The sequence below is a fragment of the Anomaloglossus baeobatrachus genome, chromosome 1 (genome assembly GCF_048569485.1).
Source record: "Anomaloglossus baeobatrachus isolate aAnoBae1 chromosome 1, aAnoBae1.hap1, whole genome shotgun sequence".
Taxonomy (NCBI): Eukaryota; Metazoa; Chordata; class Amphibia; order Anura; family Aromobatidae; genus Anomaloglossus; species Anomaloglossus baeobatrachus.
The window spans coordinates 26,437,577-26,458,189 of NC_134353.1; the positions used below are offsets into that span (position 1 = coordinate 26,437,577).

General features: G+C 48.0%; 1 protein-coding gene across 7 annotated transcripts in view; it reads left to right on the top strand.

Moving 5' to 3' along the window:
- Window positions 1-20,613, top strand: part of DYSF (dysferlin) — a 423,810-nt gene that overhangs the window by 226,910 nt on the left and 176,287 nt on the right. For all 7 annotated transcript variants that reach the window (XM_075346129.1, XM_075346154.1, XM_075346146.1 and 4 more), the window contains 2 exons: window positions 14,022-14,115; window positions 14,217-14,294. In XM_075346129.1, coding sequence (XP_075202244.1) covers window positions 14,022-14,115; window positions 14,217-14,294 — 172 coding nt within the window. The remainder of the gene's footprint in view (window positions 1-14,021; window positions 14,116-14,216; window positions 14,295-20,613) is intronic.

Consider the following 20,613-nt stretch of genomic DNA (forward strand, 5'->3'; position numbering starts at 1 on the left):
CCTTTCACTGTTTTTTTGCATAAAAGTCAGAAGTCATGGGCAGTTAGTGCGTGCCATCTCCGCAGTAAGCGCAGCCATGTTTCTGTAAACCAGTGACTGACAAGAAAAGTCATAATTTATGCACTTTTTGAGGGTTTTTTTAGTTCTACTTACACCAATAATTTTCATTTAAGCTGATTATTAAATATGAGCTTTCACCAGGCTACACGAGATTGCAGGCAGCAGACGGTTAACATTCCCTGGAATCCATTGCCGTGTGAACTTCCCGGTAATTGTCCTCATGTTGGTTTTAAAGTCATTTCCACCGAACCTTCCATAAGCAATTTTTTTGGGGAAAGCTCAAACATCCTGTGCTGTTCTGAAGGCTCATTTTCTGGTGAACAGTGGAGGATTCTTGTAAGTTACAGTCGGATACAAAGACCGACGTTAAATGAATAATGTACAAATCTCGGAGAAAAGCTTCCAGCTCCAGAGGCGGCCATCATCATTAACTTCTGACCCAGGAGCGGAGACGCGGAGGGACTCGCTCTGCTCCGGGCACGTAAGAGTCTTCTGGTTGTGGATGTGTCACATTTCCTAATTTGTTTACATTGGACAGGTCCTCGCGCCCATCATCCTCTCCTCTTGGCCTTATTCTTCGTAGTCGCCTTCATTTATTGAATGATGAACTTTTAACACCGCCCGCCATGCAGCTAAATACATCCCAGCCGGTGTGTGCCGTATATCACAGGCATTATAGCATGAAATCACCCAGAAATTCTTCCTTTCTGCAATTTCGATGACTTATTGCCCAGGCCACACACGGGGCACGGTGGGCCGAGGAGGGATAATGCCGCGCATTGTATCTAGAGTGTGAGCAGTCTTGGCTAGTGGCTTTTTGGCACGGTACCCGCAATATTACGCCTCTCTACGGACCGGTCACAGGGTCGGGGGATAAATTAGTTCTTTATGCGTTGACTTATTTTGTCATAATTGCTTTGCAATCAAGGGTGGCAGAATAGGGCGTAATTGATGCCAAGCCGACTATGCATATGCTCCATTGGCAGATGCACAGGAGGATTCTCATATGTATCCCATGTCTAAAAAATGGAATTACGCACAACATATGGTTGAAAAAAAATGAATGCCAAAGTTCAAAAAACCGCCAGAAAAAAGGATGTTCTATAAAGTGGTGTCAGATCTTGCGCATGCACCAACAGATTTTTAGGTTTGTGCACCAACAGGCATTATTTTATATATTTAGGGATGTGCATGGAAAATAAACTTTTTGTAGGAACAGTTCACCATTTATACTATGAGTTGGCCCATAGCCGAGAAAGATGAGTGGTTACAAAAGGCCGCTACTCTGGGTACAAAATCGAGAAAAGGAAAAAACCTGTCAACATCAAAGTGAACAGTCATGTAGGAGGCACAAGCAGAAAAGAAACTGTCTACATTGGATCAGATAATTAAACATGTGACAGGTTCTTCTGTGCCGCCCAGGCGCAGACCGGAATGCTCGGATCCGGGGCAGCCGTGGCTCGAGAGGTCCGGACCTGGGCTCGGCTAACACTCCGATTCTTGAAAGGGGAAGGAACGTTCGTGAAGATGCTCTGCCTCCCAGATTAATTATCAGGATGGATGAACCTGCTCCCAACCTAGGGACTTGTACCCCGTCGTGCTCGGTACCGGTCAGTTCTTTTGGGGTTCTGATGCCGACAGTTCTCCTAGACTATGTCTGTCGCACCCTTTCCAATGTCACTGCCACCGGTCCCCGACTCCTGTGGTCCCGGACCACCGTCTGCGACCCAACCTTGGTCTCGCTCCCCGGGAGCTACTACTCCAGCTCCTCACTCTTTGAGGGCTACTCTCAACTCTCCTTTTTCAGCTCCCCAGGAGCTACCACTCCACCTCCTCTCACGCTGAGAGCTGACACTGTTCTCACTCAGTCCCTCCCACCAGTCTGCCTGATCCCTAGATGGGTGGCCCTACTCCAGCTTGACCATCCCACTGGTGTATATGACAGGTTTGATGTGACGTGTGGTTGGGATTTGTAGTGCTGATTGTGTGACACCGATTATTGGGAACCTGGAACCATGGGGTTGGGTCCTGCACCCTGGGAGACAGGATTACAGTACCCTGTGGCACCCTGATATATTCAGGGGCGCGACACTTCCTTCATAACCCTGTACAATATTATCGAGTGTCAGTACATCTCAATGTCAGTCTGCTGCATCATAAGCCAATGTTGTTTTGAGTTAGTAAAGGCATGGGTTTAGAGAAGAAAGTATTATTTTGCCCTCTTATAAATCACGGGTGGCCACATCTTGGTAAGCAGAGTAGTGTTGAGCAATTGTACATAGGATTAGGTAGAAACCTCTTCACATATGACCATAAGACCAGGGTGGCTGAAGTTTACTACTGGATAGAAAAGATGAACTTACAGAATGTGGCTTTCCAATGGTTGTTCAGGTCTCACAATGGCCTCCTCACTGGAGACCAGCTATCAAAGCCACCACATTGGCCAATTTATTACCCCATGGACAATAATAGAATGGGCACATTAATTGGTTGGGTGTTGTCTACGAGTCACAAGACTACATCCAAGTATCTCTCCTTCTTGAGGGTAAAGAAGCTAAAAATTGGTGAAATGACTCAAATAGAACTGTTTCTTCTTCTCAGTTTCTCAATTTTACAATGATTGGAAACCTTGTCCACAAAGATTGTGAGTTTTGTCCTTTTAGAGTTGATGGACAGAAGTTTTGATGAAGCGGTGGTTGTGCTGCTGAGAATGTCACATCCGTGCCGTTCCTTCCCTAGGTTTTCTCCATGCTCGCAGTTTTCTGGTCTATAACTGAGCTGTCACTCGGTCGACACACCACAAGTTTCCTTTAGACACAGTGTGACTGTATTTGGAGCCGTTCTCCAGGAGTTTTACACAAAGCAGAGACAGGATTGGTGTGGACCACCTACGTCTCGTGGCAGCGCTTTCTGGAGCATGTGGAGAACCAGCTGTGTCGTGTGTCGCCTCCCTTATAATATGTGGAGGTGTCACGTTGACGCCTCACAGAAGGCTCCTCAATGACTTTTCCTACTATCAGGGCTTCAGATTAAATAAACCAGTCACCGGTAAAAAGCTTCCGACACGCCAGAGGGAACATGTAATTTACATCTTATTATCTCTGATTATTTATACACCGAAAACTGCATCGAATGTTCAAACATCCAGTTACTTCATAGTAAATTCCAGAGGAGACTTTGTATACAGACGGATGTACTGCAGCACGTGCAGATATATGTGGACCATCATGTAACATGAAAGTGTGGTAAAAAATGTGCGGCAAATGTACAGCGGTGCGGCAAAATGTGAGATCTGTGAGGGGTTCGGAGTTTGGACTCTATGATCAGGTCAGTGCAGGTTATTTCTCCTCAGTGTGGTCACATTGTAAAGTGACGTGGGTGGTAGTTGTGGGCAAGGGACTGATTTTGGAAGCCCCGACACACTGAATGAAATATCTGATCCTGGTTGGGTGTGCAGACTTGCGCCGTGTGGGTTGGGAACCCCTGAAGGCCACATACTGCCGCTTACCAGGGCCAGATGAGATCTCGCGCTCACAAGGGGATCCACGGTACATTAAACTTCCCACTGGGTTGCTTCAGATCTAACTGGTCTTGTGAGTCCTGGCACAACCCAATCCAATGTTACAGCACACACCATGATAATCCTTTTCGTGTAGTCCCATGTCCAGTCTCCTTAGTGGTCCCATCATGACCGGAGTAAACATTTGTACTCCCACACAGTTGGTAGGAAACTGCTTGATTGACTACATTCTCATGCCAGTTGAGGTTAACTCACTACCTTGATGGCTAAAGGGGATCTGTCACCAGGATTTTGCTATGAAGCAGAGGACGGCATGCTGTGAAGGTTCAAAAAGAAAAACATCTGTGTTTTTCTTATCTGTGAGCAAATTGTTTTCCAATACTAAAGGGTTTATTGCTCTGTGATTAACATCGGTGTGACTCAGTGCAAAGCAGTTCAGCACGCCCCCTGCTGTGATTCACACCATATATTGAGAGCCTGGTTTGGGCAGGACACCTCCCAGCTCTGCTACACTCAATTCTGAGATAAAGACAGAACGGTTGCACTCAGTAATCTAAGTTTTACATGGTTACTTTCAGAATCGTTTTGCCTTAATTATGCTGCTCTCAGATGTAGTAGCAAAAACCTGCTGACAGAAGAGACGTAGATTAGTCGGACAACAGAGTTAACTCCTTCATGACCCATGATGTGCTATGTACGTCATGCGTCGTATTCCTGCCTTTGATGCGCCAATGAGTTGTCATGCCAACCGTGCATAAGCTGTGTCTGTCATGATGATCCTCCTGCGAACACTGGCTGACAGCCAGCATTCATAGAAGATTGAGTGATTGCAACTTCAAGTCCCTCACACAGCCCCAGATCTCAAAAATTGAAAACGTTCCGTCTCTCGGAATTTTTTTCCACTTCCTAAATAAAACAAAAATTATACATGTTTGGTATCTAAGTAATGGTACTGGCCTGGAGAATCATCCTGCCAGTTCAGTTTTATGGTAAAATTAATACAGTAAGTTAAAAAGTTGCAGAATTTCATTTTTTTCTATCTTACCACACTTGGAGTTTTTTTTCCTGCTTACCATTACATTACATGATAAATATTAATGGTGTTATTCAATAGTACAACCAAAAAAAACCAAGCCCTCACACAACGATATCGACAGAAAAGAAAAAAAAATGATGGCTCTTGGAATAAGTAGAGGAAAAAACAAAAGTGCAAAAACTAAAAATCACCCAGTCTTTTAGGCCTCTTTCACACGTCCGTGCCTCCGGCATGTGTTTGGTCCGTTTCCTCACGTACCGGAGACACGGGCACACGTAGACCCATTAAAATCAATGGGTCTGCGCTCACGTACGTATTCTGCCATGGACCATGTGTACGTGTGGAGCATACGTGTGCCCGTGTGCTCCAAACGTAGACATGTCCGTTTTTCTCCGGCATCACGGATGTCACATGGAACGCAAACGGACCACACGGAGGTGTTCCGTGTGACACACATCGGAGAAAACACACATGTTTGAGAAAAAAAAAATAACAAAACTTTACTCACCTTCTCTAGCACTGCTGTCTCTGCCGCTGCTGTCACTTGCTTCCGCCGCCGCTCATTATGCTCATTGCATATTCACTTCACTGCAGCTGGAAGCAGCAGCAGCGGGGAGTCGGCAGGACCGGAGACCGTAGATCAGCACCACGGACAGCAAAACCAGGGACAGGTGAGCAGAAAGTTCCCGTTCTCTATGTGTTATCACGAATAACACACGGAGAACACACGTGTGCCATAAAAACGGCACACGGATGACAATACGCACCTTTGACACGTCCGTGAAAAACGTGCGTGATTTTCACGGACGTGTGAAAGAGGCCTTAGGGCTTAAGGACGGTCTGAAGTGGAGCGAGACTGTTAGCAGAAAGGCCATGGAGGAGAATATTGCAGAAGTTGAGGCGGGAGATGATGAGGGCGGCACTAGCATTTTATTATATTCAGGGTTGAGGAAAGGACGTATTTTGGAAATATTTTTGAGTTTGAGATGGCAGGAGGTGGCGACAGCTTGGATGTGCGGTTTGAGGGACAGTGTAGAGTCAATGGTCATTCCAAGGCAGCAGATACAGGGGAAAGTGTGATGACATTTATTGTGATAGTTAGATCGGATAGGGGAGATAAGTGAGATAGAGGGAAAATGATGAGTTCAGATTTGTCCACATTCAAATTTAGGAAGCAAGAGGAGAAAAAGGAGGTTATGGCTGATAGACACTCTGGAATTCTGGACAGCAGAGAGCTGACGTGTGGTCCAGTGAGGCAGATCTGAGGGCATCAGTGTATAGGTGGTACTGGAAGTCAGAAGTCATGGGCATGGGACATTTTAAGTTGTCCCAGGCCAAAGGTATAGATAGAGAAGAGTAGGGTCCCAGAACAGAGCTTTGAGGGACACCAACAGAGAGAGTTTGGGATAAGGAAATAGTGTGGGAGTCGGAGGCACTAAACGTATGAGGAGATCTAGGAGAGGCAAGGTTTGTGATACCGAGGGAAGAGAGGATCTGTACTAGGAGGGAGAGTCCGACTGTGTCAAAGACAGAGGACAGGTCTAGAGGATGGAATATAGAGAAGTGTATGTTACCTTTTTCAGTAAGTCGTTATTAATTTTGGTCACTGCACTTCCAGTGTAATGGTGGGGACAGGAGTCAGATTGTAGGTTGTCGAAGAGTTAGATGAAAGGTGGGAGAAAAATTCAGCGTGGATGTGTTGTTTGAGGAGTTTGGAAGCGAATGAGAACAGTGATATTGTTCAATAGTGGACATAGAGGTAGGTCAAGGGATTGCTTGTTCAGGGTAGGTGTAATTATGGCATGTTTGAAAGCAGAAGGGAAGGTACCAGAAGGTAATGATAAATTGAAGAGATGGGTTAGGGCCAGGATAAGTGTGGGGGGAGGTTGGAAAGGATGGGGTGGTATGGGCATCAAGTTCTCAAACAGTGTGATTTGGAAAGGTCTTAGAATAATAGAATTGGAGTAATTACACATGTTTGTATGATACAAAAAGATATATTTTATTGATACAAAATTACATTCATATTATGAATGTAATTTTGTATCAATAAAATATATCTTTTTGTATCATACAAACATGTGTAATTACTCCAATTCTATTATTCTAAGGTCTCTATAGGAGTTAGCATAAACATATTTCTGTTTAAAATGAAAAACTGGATTTTTTCATGTTTACTGATTTGGAAAGGTGTTGCGTAAGCTCTCCTTCAATGTTGTTGGGGAGGAAGGGTATAGGGGGAAGAGGAGTGGTCTGGTATATGAAGGGTTTGTAGTGATTGGGCATTAAAGATGCCTTATTTGGTTGACCTTATTTTTAAAATGTGCCACTGAAACCACAGTGACCAAAATTACTAACGACTTACTTCTGCAGTGATGAGTGAGGTTGAGGTAGGCATTGGTGGGCGAAGGATGCAGTTAAAAGTGTTGAATAACTGTTTCAGGTTGTGGGATACAGAAAATATGATTGTTGTAAAGTAGTCCTGTTTGGAAGAGGTGAGGGCCAAATTGAATGTGAAGGTTGCTTTTTTGAATGCAATGAAGTCCTCTTGCGAGTGCATTCTCTTCCAGCGCTGCTCAGCAACCCTGGACATTCGCTGAAGCTTTGTAGTGAGTGAGCTTGGTGTGGCAGGGTTGTCTATTGATTTATCATACTCTGCCATGCACGAGAGGGGCAACTGAGTCAATAGCTGATGCGAGTGTGGCATTGTAGAAAATTGTGGCACTATCTGTGTTGTGGAGTAAGGATATGGAAGACAGTGGTAGGATAAAGACAGAGTGGAAATGTCTAAATTTGTGAGGTTTCTGCGGGGGTGCACTAGTTGCTGGACTTGGGGGGGGGGGTAGCAGGTGAAGAGGACAGAGATGACAATATAAGTAGATGGTGGCTACATAGGGAAGAGGGGAGGTTATGAGGTTAGATAAGGAACCAAGGCGGATGTGAAGAGAAGGTCTAATGTATGTCCATCTGCATAGGTGGCTGTGGAGCACTACTGAGTAAAACCAAAGGATGAAGACAGCAACAGGAGTTTAGAGGCTGCTGAGTTGCGGTTGTCATTAGGGATATTGAAGTGGAAGTCACCCATGACGATGGTGGGAATGTCGCAGAGAGAAAGTGTAGAAGCCAGTAGAAGAATTGGTGAATAAAGGCAGTGGCTGGGCCTGGGGGTCGATATATGACGGCCATTTGAAGGTTGGAGGGAAAGTGGATATGGATAGAGTGCACTTCGAAAGAAGAGAAGATAAGAGAAGGCAGAGGTGGGATTGGGTTGAAGGTGCAGTTGTTAGACAGGACCCACTCGTCCACCCTGTCTATTGCCAGGGTAAGGAGTGTGGTTGAAGTGAAGGCCACTGTTGCGCCCCGGGGCAGCCGAGCTGCTCGAATCCGAGCGGTCCGTGGCTCGAAGGGTCCCGGACCCGGGTGCACCGTCGACTAGTTTTAAATGAAAAGAAAAAGAAAATCCGACTACACCACTCACGGTTTTCGGCCAGGGATAGTAGAGCCACCGCTGCGGGTTCCCGCTTGGGATGATGGATGGGGGCAGCGTGGATGGTGGAGCCCTCCGCGAGTAGGGTTTTTCCCCAGGGGTAGGTAAAGGGTTAACGTGGAGGTGCAGCGTAATGAAGCACTCCAGACAAAGAGTGCAGTTTGATTGTCTTTACTTACTGGCTTCACACCCTGGGGACGTACTGGATCAAACCATCAAAAAAAAACCCTAAAAACAATTTTTATTAGATTAATTTAAAATCTGGTATCCAAAAAAACAACAAACAACAATAAATATTTTTGGGTAAGGGGCTCAAATGATTTCCGGTAGGGATTGGGCCGATGGCCCTATTTCTTCCCCTACCTAACCACGGAGGTTGGCACCCTAAGGTCACGAAATGGCGCCCCCACTCAATGACGGCTTACCCCTCTTCCCCTGCACTGGTGTAATCTGGAAATTGCGGGAGTGCTGGGATTACCATTATATAAATGCCGGCCTCACATCAATTCAATTTTCAAAATGTGAGTCAACACCCAAACCCAAAGGGTCCGTGAAAAATCAAACAAACCCCTATTGGTCTATTGGAGAAAAACTATTTTTCTTATATATTCTCCGAAATCAGACACACAAAAAGAGTCCCTTGTAATACAAATAATCAGGGAACCAAAATCCTCAGTGATAAAACTGTCACATATGGCTTAAATGCTTTATACGAATATATATGACAAATGTCAATATATTGTCCTTTTTATCAAACAAAACACTTAGCTTATTACGTAAACATAAACTCTCATAGCAGCAACTTAGATAGCAGTTAGCAGCACCATTTCGTGACCTTAGGGTGTCAATGTGCCACCCTGGCAAAACCAGGGTATCACAGAGGTCTGCATACATCTTTATGGTGCAGAGATCACTCTCCCTTGGGGAGTTTCCCACACCAATACACACCAGCCAATCAGGCCCCACTCCTCTTCAGGAAAACGGGAGGGGGAGAGAGGAGCTTGGGGAGAGCAGAGTGTAGTTTCAGTCAGTCTGCAGGAGGAGAGAGGTCTTGAAGCAGCCCCTGTGTGGGGCTAGGAGAAGTGGCAGTGAGGGCCTCAGGAATAGGCCAGCCGCTTCCTGTGTACGGAGCAAACACAGACATCAGGCAGGAGAAAAACACCCGAATTACACACACGGGTGTGGGACCCGTCCTCACAGCAGCCGTGTGCACCAGTTACCAGCAACTTGGTTAATTCTTGGACTCGTATCAGTTATTGCCTTATACTGTGAGTACTCCTGCACCACCCGGTCCAAGCTGTGGACTGCACCCGTTACTCCCCAATCCATCACACCGGGGTCCCGGGACATCAACACCCTACCCGTGGAGGGAAAATCACCACCTTGCTGCCCATTACCATCCCCGGGATCCTGTGACCGGCAGCGGCAGTGCTCCATTACCTCACTGCACACCACGGGTGGCGTCACGGAACATAGACTACCAAATCTCCCCTGTATATAATGCCCCTTTTGTTGTGGTGCCTGGGATCACAGACCAGATCACGCCACCGTGATACCTTCAGAAGCGACCCCTTGGCCTGGATCTGAGTACCCCCTATCCCTGGGCGACACATCAACCTCCGCGGTTAGGTAGGGGAAGAAATAGGGCTATCGGCACAATCACTACCGGAAAAACATTTGAGCACCTTACCCAAAAATATTTGTTGCTGTTTGTTGTTTTTTGGATACCAGATTTTAAATTAATCTAATAAAAATAGTTTTTAGATTTTTTTTTTTTGATGGTTTGTGCAATATACACTCCCTTTCAAGTTATTTTTCTTTGTTTTTTGACGTACTGGATCCCAGGCGCGCCCGTGTCCCTGATGGCTGTGCCAGCCAACCTAGTGCCACTCTACCTCCGATGCACTCTGGTGTATGTGGGTCCTCCCTGGTGTGGAGCACTTGGAGGTCGTCCACGTGTCTGGGTCCTGCCGCAGGCAGCTTGGACTATTTAAGGGAATTTCTCCCGGTCCCCTCTTTGCTGCTGATGCCTCGGATGTTAGTGGTGGCAGATGAGTCCTAGAAATCCACCCGCCTGGCAGAGTTAACAGATGGCTTGAAGTCCCTGTCTGTTCTGGGATCTGCACCCCGTGCGTGCAAAGTACTGTGAGCCCTGGATGTCCACCCCACAGGATCCCTCTGTCCTTGGAGCTTGCTCTCTCGCTCTGCAGCTACTTTTCTCCTCTGAGTGACTGATCTTTCTACTCAGGTCTTTGTGGATTCTTTTCTGCTTTCTATGTGTCTCAAGAGTCTGTGGTCTGTCTTGACACCCTTTCCTTTTACTCCTCTCCTCAACTCACAACTCCTTCCTCTTTCACTTCCTTTCTCCGACTAACTACCCACATTCCCCAGGTCACTTTCTCCTCCCCCAAGTCTGGTCTCTTCCTCCCAGTTGGCTACCTGTTATCTCACAGTGCCCGGCCCTGTCATCTGGCTAGGTGAGGCTCTCAGCCGGGTACAGTGAGTGTAAATGTCCTGGTGTGCTAGTGTGTGTGTGTAGTGACTGGTACAGTTATGTTGGACCCGGACTGTTACCTTGTTGTTACCTTATTTTTGTGACACCTGGTTACCGCAGGGGCATCACACCACCATAACACAGCGCAGCAGGGGAGGCAGTGTCAGAGGGTGTCAGCCATGTTTCAGTGAGGCCCAGAAAGGAAAGTGTGAGAGGTTAAGAGTTTGTTGATGATCTGGAGTTTATTGTGGTTGGAACCGGAGCGTCCCAGAGACAGTGAGCAGCGGAGAAGGAGTCAAGGTAATGGTATTTGTGTTGGAGAGATTGCGGTAGTTTCTAATAGGTTGGGAGCAATAGGAGGCAGAAAAAATGGGGGGTTATGAGCTGTTAGGATTAGGAGATATACAGTTAGGTCCAGAAATATTTGGACAGTGACACAATTTTGGCGAGTTGGGCTCTGCATGCCACCACATTGGATTTGAAATGAAACCTCTACAACAGAATTCAAGTGCAGATTGTAACGTTTAATTTGAAGGTTTGAACAAAAATATCTGATAGAAATTGTAGGAATTGTCACATTTCTTTACAAACACTCCACATTTTAGGAGGTCAAAAGTAATTGGACAAATAAACCAAACCCAAACAAAATATTTTTATTTTCAATATTTTGTTGCGAATCCTTTGGAGGCAATCACTGCCTTAAGTCTGGAACCCATGGACATCCCCAAACGCTGGGTTTCCTCCTTCTTAATGCTTTGCCAGGCCTTTACAGCCGCAGCCTTCAGGTCTTGCTTGTTTGTGGGTCTTTCCGTCTTAAGTCTGGATTTGAGCAAGTGAAATGCATGCTCAATTGGGTTAAGATCTGGTGATTGACTTGGCCATTGCAGAATGTTCCACTTTTTTGCACTCATGAACTCCTGGGTAGCTTTGGCTGTATGCTTGGGGTCATTGTCCATCTGTACTATGAAGCGCCGTCCGATCAACTTTGCGGCATTTGGCTGAATCTGGGCTGAAAGTATATCCCGGTACACTTCAGAATTCATCCGGCTACTCTTGTCTGCTGTTCTGTCATCAATAAACACAAGTGACCCAGTGCCATTGAAAGCCATGCATGCCCATGCCATCACGTTGCCTCCACCATGTTTTACAGAGGATGTGGTGTGCCTTGGATCATGTGCCGTTCCCTTTCTTCTCCAAACTTTTTTCTTCCCATCATTCTGGTACAGGTTGATCTTTGCCTCATCTGTCCATAGAATACTTTTCCAGAACTGAGCTGGCTTCATGAGGTGTTTTTCAACAAATTTAACTCTGGCCTGTCTATTTTTGGAATTGATGAATGGTTTGCATCTAGATGTGAACCCTTTGTATTTACTTTCATGGAGTCTTCTCTTTACTGTTGACTTAGAGACAGATACACCTACTTCACTGAGAGTGTTCTGGACTTCAGTTGATGTTGTGAACGGGTTCTTCTTCACCAAAGAAAGTATGCGGCGATCATCCACCACTGTTGTCATCCGTGGACGCCCAGGCCTTTTTGAGTTCCCAAGCTCACCAGTCAATTCCTTTTTTCTCAGAATGTACCCGACTGTTGATTTTGCTACTCCAAGCATGTCTGCTATCTCTCTGATGGATTTTTTCTTTTTTTTCAGCCTCAGGATGTTCTGCTTCACCTCAATTGAGAGTTCCTTAGACCGCATGTTGTCTGGTCACAGCAACAGCTTCCAAATGCAAAACCACACACCTGTAATCAACCCCAGACCTTTTAACTACTTCATTGATTACAGGTTAACAACGAGGGAGACGCCTTCAGAGTTAATTGCAGCCCTTAGAGTCCCTTGTCCAATTACTTTTGGTCCCTTTAAAAAGAGGAGGCTATGCATTACAGAGCTATGATTCCTAAACCCTTTCTCCGATTTGGATGTGAAAACTCTCATATTGCAGCTGGGAGTGTGCACTTTCAGCCCATATTGTATATAGAATTGTATTTCTGAACATGTTTTTGTAAACAGCTAAAATAACAAAACTTGTGTCACTGTCCAAATATTTCTGGACCTAACTGTATTCTCAGCAGTGAGGAGAAGCAGAGAAAGGGAGACAAGGTGGTAGAGGGAGAAAGAGAGAGAGAGATAAAAGGTGGATGAAGGAGGGATAGAAAGAGAGAGTGAGTGGGAAGGAGAGAGGAGAGAGAGCGAGAAGGAGAGAAAGCGAAAGGAGGTGAGAGAAGGAGAGAGAGGATTGCTGGGTCTTGGGGATAGCATAGGCCGCTTTACACGCAACGACATCGCTAACGAGATGTCGTTGTGGTCACGGAATTTGTGACGCACATCCTGCCTTGTTAGCAACGTTGTTGCGTGTGACACCTACAAGCGACCGCTAACGATCAAAAATACTCACCTAATCGTTGATCTTTGACAAGTCGTTCATTTTCAAAATATCGTGCTGGTGCTGGACGCAGGTTGTTCATTGTTCCTGAGGCAGCACACATCGCTACGTGTGACACCCCGGGAACGACGAACAACAGCGTTCCTGCATCCTCCGGCAACAAATTGGGCGTTAATGCGGCTGCTCTCTGCCCCTCCGCTTCTATTGGCGGGCCGCTGTGTGACATTGCTGTGACGACGCACGAACCTCCCCCTTAAAAAGAGGTTGTTCGCCGCCCACAGCGACGTCACTAGGAAGGTAAGTACGTGTGACGGGTACTAGCGATATTGTTCGCCACGGGCAGCGATTTCCCCGTGACGCACAAACGATGGGGGCAGGTGCGATCGCTAGAGATGTCGCTGCGTGTAAAGCAGCCTTTAGAGTGCCTATAGACAGACCTCCTTTTGCAGACTACTGTTTCAGTGTTTTTGCCCCTCGCCAGTGCAAAGAAAAGGCCTTCAGTGGGGTACCAGGGGGAAAGGTTCTTCTTAAAGGGGTTTCCATTACTGGACAAAATGTGAATTCTGTCACTGATAAGCAGCAAATCAAAATCTTAGGGTGACCACAGACAGACCTCCTTTTGCAGGCCACTGTTTCAGTGTTTTTGTCCCTCGTCAGTGCAACGTATAGCCATTTGATGGGGGTACAAGGGAGAACGTTTCTTCTTACAGGGACTTCCATTACTGGACAAAATGTGAATTTTGCAGCTTATCATCAGCAAATCAAACTCTTAAAGCAAGGAGTCACCGGGAGACGGGGCAGGCAATTAAAGCCTGGGATAAAGTAACAGACAGGAGTTAATAAGATACGTTTGCTGGTCACACAGTAGGGAATGGAAATGAGATCCAGACCCGCAGCAGACATAACAGGTGTGAACAGGAACACTGAATATGGAGGATGATACTGCGGTATATCTGCGCGGTGCGGTCAGATTCAGCTTTATATATTCAGATCAGGATCCCAGTGATCGAGTAATAAATTGTTCTTTTTCTTTTTTTTAAAGGGTGGAGTAACCGACGACAAGAGCGATGATGGAAGAAACGCGAATACTCTCAGCTTGGGAGTGAACCGGCCGACGATCTCCTGCATCTATGACTGTCAGTGCGGCTTTTACGTCTCCCTCATTTTCTATCTTTCCTTTACCTGCAGGTTTTGCTCTTTTTGTCTTATATAATCTGTTATTTCTGTCCCATTATAGATGGGAACCGCTACCATCTACGCTGCTATCTCTATCAGGCCCGAAACCTGGTTCCTATGGACAAAGACAGTTTTTCAGGTGAGAGAACAACTAACGACATATAAAATGTGTGCAAACTTCCAATATACATATTGCATTACATGGCAATCCCAAAATCACAATGTCATTTTCCAATATTTACACTAATCATTATTAATTTGTGCCAATATAACGCACTTTTTTCAATCTTCTCCTTTTTCCACATATCACCCACCCCCAACAATACCCCTCCGGGCTTTATTTACCCTGCAGTTGCCATTGTAGCCGTCCTGTAGTTCCAGTGCTCCTGGTCGATCCTGCGCAGTATGATCTCTCAGCTGCTTCCTGACAGCACAACTGTGTCTAGACCTGAGTGTCTCACGTGGGGGGCGATGTACATGGGTAGAAAGGGGAGATATACTGCAGAAAGGGGCTCTGTACACAGGGAGCTGAGAGGAGAGATATACTGCAGGAAGGAGCTCTGTATACAGGGGCTGAGAGGAGAGATATACTGCAGGAAGGGGCTCTGTACACAGGGAGCTGAGAGGAGAGATATACTGCAGAAAGGGGCTCTGTACACAGGGAGCTGAGAGGAGAGATATACTGCAGGAAGGAGCTCTGTATACAGGGGCTGAGAGGAGAGATATACTGCAGGAAGGGGCTCTGTACACAGGGAGCTGAGAGGAGAGATATACTGCAGAAAGGGGCTCTGTATACAGGGAGCTGAGAGGAGAGATATACTGCAGGAAGTGGCTCTGTACACAGGGGCTGAGAGGAGAGATATACTGCAGGAAGGGGCTCTGTACACAGGGAGCTGAGAGGAGAGATATACTGCAGGAAGGGGCTCTGTACACAGGGAGCTGAGAGGAGAGATATACTGCAGGAAGGGGCTCTGTATACAGGGAGCTGAGAGGAGAGATATACTGCAGGAAGGAGCTCTGTATACAGGGGCTGAGAGGAGAGATATACTGCAGAAAGCGGCTCTGTACACAGGGAGCTGAGAGGAGAGATATACTGCAGGAAGGAGCTCTGTATACAGGGGCTGAGAGGAGAGATATACTGCAGGAAGGGGCTCTGTACACAGGGAGCTGAGAGGAGAGATATACTGCAGAAAGGGGCTCTGTATACAGGGAGCTGAGAGGAGAGATATACTGCAGGAAGTGGCTCTGTACACAGGGGCTGAGAGGAGAGATATACTGCAGGAAGGGGCTCTGTACACAGGGGCTGAGAGGGGAAATATACTGCAGGAAGGGGCTCTGTACACAGGGAGCTGAGAGGGGAAATATACTGCAGGAAGGGGCTCTGTACACAGGGGCTGAGAGGAGAGATATACTGCAGAAAGGGGCTCTGTATACAGGGAGCTGAGAGGAGAGATATACTGCAGAAAGGGGCTCTGTATACAGGGAGCTGACAGGAGAGATATACTGCAGAAAGGGGCTCTGTACACAGGGAGCTGAGAGGGGAAATATACTGCAGGAAGGGGCTCTGTACACAGGGGCTGAGAGGGGAAATATACTGCAGGAAGGGGCTCTGTACACAGGGAGCTGAGAGGAGAGATATACTGCAGGAAGGGGCTCTGTACACGGGCTGAGAGGAGAGATATACTGCAGGAAGGGGCTCTGTACACAGGGAGCTGAGAGGAGAGATATACTGCAGGAAGGGGCTCTGTACACAGGGAGCTGAGAGGAGAGATATACTGCAGAAAGGGGCTCTGTACACAGGGAGCTGAGAGGGGAAATATACTGCAGGAAGGGGCTCTGTACACAGGGAGCTGAGAGGAGAAATATACTGCAGGAAGGGGCTCTGTACACAGGGGCTGAGAGGGGAAATATACTGCAGGAAGGGGCTCTGTACACAGGGAGCTGAGAGGAGAGATATACTGCAGGAAGGGGCTCTGTACACAGGGAGCTGAGAGGAGAGATATACTGCAGAAAGGGGCTCTGTACACAGGGAGCTGAGAGGAGAAATATACTGCAGGAAGGGGCTCTGTACACAGGGGCTGAGAGGGGAAATATACTGCAGGAAGGGGCTCTGTACACAGGGGCTGAGAGGGGAAATATACTGCAGGAAGGGGCTCTGTACACAGGGAGCTGAGAGGGGAAATATACTGCAGGAAGGGGCTCTGTACACAGGGGCTGAGAGGAGAGATATACTGCAGAAAGGGGCTCTGTATACAGGGAGCTGAGAGGAGAGATATACTGCAGAAAGGGGCTCTGTATACAGGGAGCTGACAGGAGAGATATACTGCAGAAAGGGGCTCTGTACACAGGGAGCTGAGAGGGGAAATATACTGCAGGAAGGGGCTCTGTACACAGGGAGCTGACAGGAGAGATATACTGCAGAAAGGGGCTCTGTACACAGGGAGCTGAGAGGAGAAATATACTGCAGGAAGGGGCTCTGTACACAGGGGCTGAGAGGGGAAATATACTGCAGGAAGGGGCTCTGTACACAGGGGCTGAGAGGGGAAATATACTGCAGGAAGGGGCTCTGTACACAGGGAGCTGAGAGGGGAAATATACTGCAGGAAGGGGCTCTGTACACAGGGGCTGAGAGGAGAGATATACTGCAGAAAGGGGCTCTGTATACAGGGAGCTGAGAGAAGAGATATACTGCAGAAAGGGGCTCTGTATACAGGGAGCTGACAGGAGAGATATACTGCAGAAAGGGGCTCTGTACACAGGGAGCTGAGAGGGGAAATATACTGCAGGAAGGGGCTCTGTACACAGGGAGCTGAGAGGAGAGATATACTGCAGAAAGGGGCTCTGTATACAGGGAGCTGACAGGAGAGATATACTGCAGGAAGGGGCTCTGTACACAGGGAGCTGAGAGGGGAAATATACTGCAGGAAGGGGCTCTGTACACAGGGAGCTGAGAGGGGAAATATACTGCAGGAAGGGGCTCTGTACACAGGGGCTGAGAGGGGAAATATACTGCAGAAAGGGGCTCTGTACACAGGGAGCTGAGAGGGGAAATATACTGCAGGAAGGGGCTCTGTACACAGGGGCTGAAAGGGGAAATATACTGCAGGAAGGGGCTCTGTACACAGGGAGCTGAGAGGGGAAATATACTGCAGGAAGGGGCTCTGTACACAGGGAGCTGAGAGGAGAGATATACTGCAGGAAGGGGCTCTGTATACAGGGAGCTGAGAGGAGAGATATACTGCAGGAAGGGGTTCTGTACACAGGGAGCTGATAGGAGAGATATACTGCAGGAAGGGGCTCTGTACACAGGGAGCTGAGAGGAGAGATATACTGCAGGAAGGGGCTCTGTACACAGGGGCTGAGAGGAGAGATATACTGCAGGAAGGGGCTCTGTACACAGGGAGCTGAGAGGAGAGATATACTGCAGGAAGGGGCTGTGTATACAGGGAGCTGAGAGGAGAGATATACTGCAGGAAGGGGCTCTGTACGCAGGGGCTGAGAGGAGAGATATACTGCAGGAAGGGGCTCTGTACACAGGGAGCTGAGAGGAGAGATATACTGCAGGAAGGGGCTGTGTATACAGGGAGCTGAGAGGAGAGATATATTGCAGGAAGGGGCTCTGTACATAGGGGCTGAGAGGGGAAATATACTGCAGAAAGGGGCTCTATACACAGGGAGCTGAGAGGAGAGATATACTGCAGAAAGGGGCTTTGTATACAGGGAGCTGAGAGGAGAGATATACTGCAGGAAGGGGCTCTGTACACAGGGGCTGAGGAGAGATATACTGCAGGAAGGGGTTCTGTACACAGGGGCTGAGAGGAGAGATATACTGCAGGAAGGGGCTCTGTACACAGGGAGCTGAGAGGAGAGATATACTGCAGAAAGGGGCTCTGTACACAGGGGCTGAGAGGAGAAATATACTGCAGAAAGGGGCTCTGTAAATGGGCTGAGAGGAGAGATATACTGCAGGAAGGGGCTCTGTACACAGGGGCTGAGAGGAGAGATATACTGCAGAAAGGGGCTCTGTATACAGGGAGCTGAGAGGAGAGATATACTGCAGAAAGGGGCTCTGTATACAGGGAGCTGAGAGGAGAGATATACTGCAGGAAGGGGCTCTGTACACAGGGAGCTGAGAGGAGAGATATACTGCAGAAAGGGGCTCTGTACACAGGGAGCTGAGAGGAGAAATATACTGCAGGAAGGGGCTCTGTACACAGGGGCTGAGAGGGGAAATATACTGCAGGAAGGGGCTCTGTACACAGGGGCTGAGAGGGGAAATATACTGCAGGAAGGGGCTCTGTACACAGGGAGCTGAGAGGGGAAATATACTGCAGGAAGGGGCTCTGTACACAGGGGCTGAGAGGAGAGATATACTGCAGAAAGGGGCTCTGTATACAGGGAGCTGAGAGGAGAGATATACTGCAGAAAGGGGCTCTGTATACAGGGAGCTGACAGGAGAGATATACTGCAGAAAGGGGCTCTGTACACAGGGAGCTGAGAGGGGAAATATACTGCAGGAAGGGGCTCTGTACACAGGGAGCTGAGAGGAGAGATATACTGCAGAAAGGGGCTCTGTATACAGGGAGCTGACAGGAGAGATATACTGCAGGAAGGGGCTCTGTACACAGGGAGCTGAGAGGGGAAATATACTGCAGGAAGGGGCTCTGTACACAGGGAGCTGAGAGGGCAAATATACTGCAGGAAGGGGCTCTGTACACAGGGGCTGAGAGGGGAAATATACTGCAGAAAGGGGCTCTGTACACAGGGAGCTGAGAGGGGAAATATACTGCAGGAAGGGGCTCTGTACACAGGGGCTGAGAGGGGAAATATACTGCAGGAAGGGGCTCTGTACACAGGGAGCTGAGAGGGGAAATATACTGCAGAAAGGGGCTCTGTACACAGGGAGCTGAGAGGAGAGATATACTGCAGGAAGGGGCTCTGTATACAGGGAGCTGAGAGGAGAGATATACTGCAGGAAGGGGTTCTGTACACAGGGAGCTGATAGGAGAGATATACTGCAGGAAGGGGCTCTGTACACAGGGAGCTGAGAGGAGAGATATACTGCAGGAAGGGGCTCTGTACACAGGGGCTGAGAGGAGAGATATACTGCAGGAAGGGGCTCTGTACACAGGGAGCTGAGAGGAGAGATATACTGCAGGAAGGGGCTGTGTATACAGGGAGCTGAGAGGAGAGATATACTGCAGGAAGGGGCTCTGTACACAGGGGCTGAGAGGAGAGATATACTGCAGGAAGGGGCTCTGTACACAGGGAGCTGAGAGGAGAGATATACTGCAGGAAGGGGCTGTGTATACAGGGAGCTGAGAGGAGAGATATACTGCAGGAAGGGGCTCTGTACATAGGGGCTGAGAGGGGAAATATACTGCAGAAAGGGGCTCTATACACAGGGAGCTGAGAGGAGAGATATACTGCAGAAAGGGGCTTTGTATACAGGGAGCTGAGAGGAGAGATATACTGCAGGAAGGGGCTCTGTACACAGGGGCTGAGGAGAGATATACTGCAGGAAGGGGTTCTGTACACAGGGGCTGAGAGGAGAGATATACTGCAGGAAGGGGCTCTGTACACAGGGAGCTGAGAGGAGAGATATACTGCAGAAAGGGGCTCTGTACACAGGGGCTGAGAGGAGAAATATACTGCAGAAAGGGGCTCTGTAAATGGGCTGAGAGGAGAGATATACTGCAGGAAGGGACTCTGTACACAGGGAGCTGAGAGGGGAAATATACTGCAGGAAGGGGCTCTGTACACAGGGAGCTGAGAGGAGAGATATACTGCAGAAAGGGGCTCTGTATACAGGGAGCTGAGAGGAGAGATATACTGCAGGAAGGGGCTCTGTACACAGGGAGCTGATAGGAGAGATATACTGCAGAAAGGGGCTCTGTACACAGGGAGCTGAGAGGGGAAATATACTGCAGGAAGGGGCTCTGTACACAGGGGCTGAGAGGAGAGATATACTGCAGGAAGGGGCTCTGTACACAGGGAGCTGAGAGGAGAGATATACTGCAGAAAGGGGCTCTTTACACAGGGGCTGAGAGGAGAAATATACTGCAGAAAGGGGCTCTGTAAATGGGCTGAGAGGAGAGATATACTGCAGGAAGGGGTTCTGTACACAGGGGCTGAGAGGAGAGATATACTGCAGGAAGGGGATCTGTACACAGGGAGCTGAGAGGAGAGATATACTTCAGGAAGGGGCTCTGTACACAGGGGGCTGAGATAAGAGATATACTGCAGGAAGGGGTTCTGTACACAGGGGCTGAGAGGAGAGATATACTGCAGGAAGGGGCTCTGTACACAGGGGCTGAGAGGAGAGATATACTGCAGTAAGGGGCTCTGTATACAGGGAGCTGAGAGGAGAGATATACTGCACGAAGTGGCTCTGTAGACAGGGGCTGAGAGGAGAGATATACTGCAGGAAGGGGCTCTGTACACAGGGAGCTGAGAGG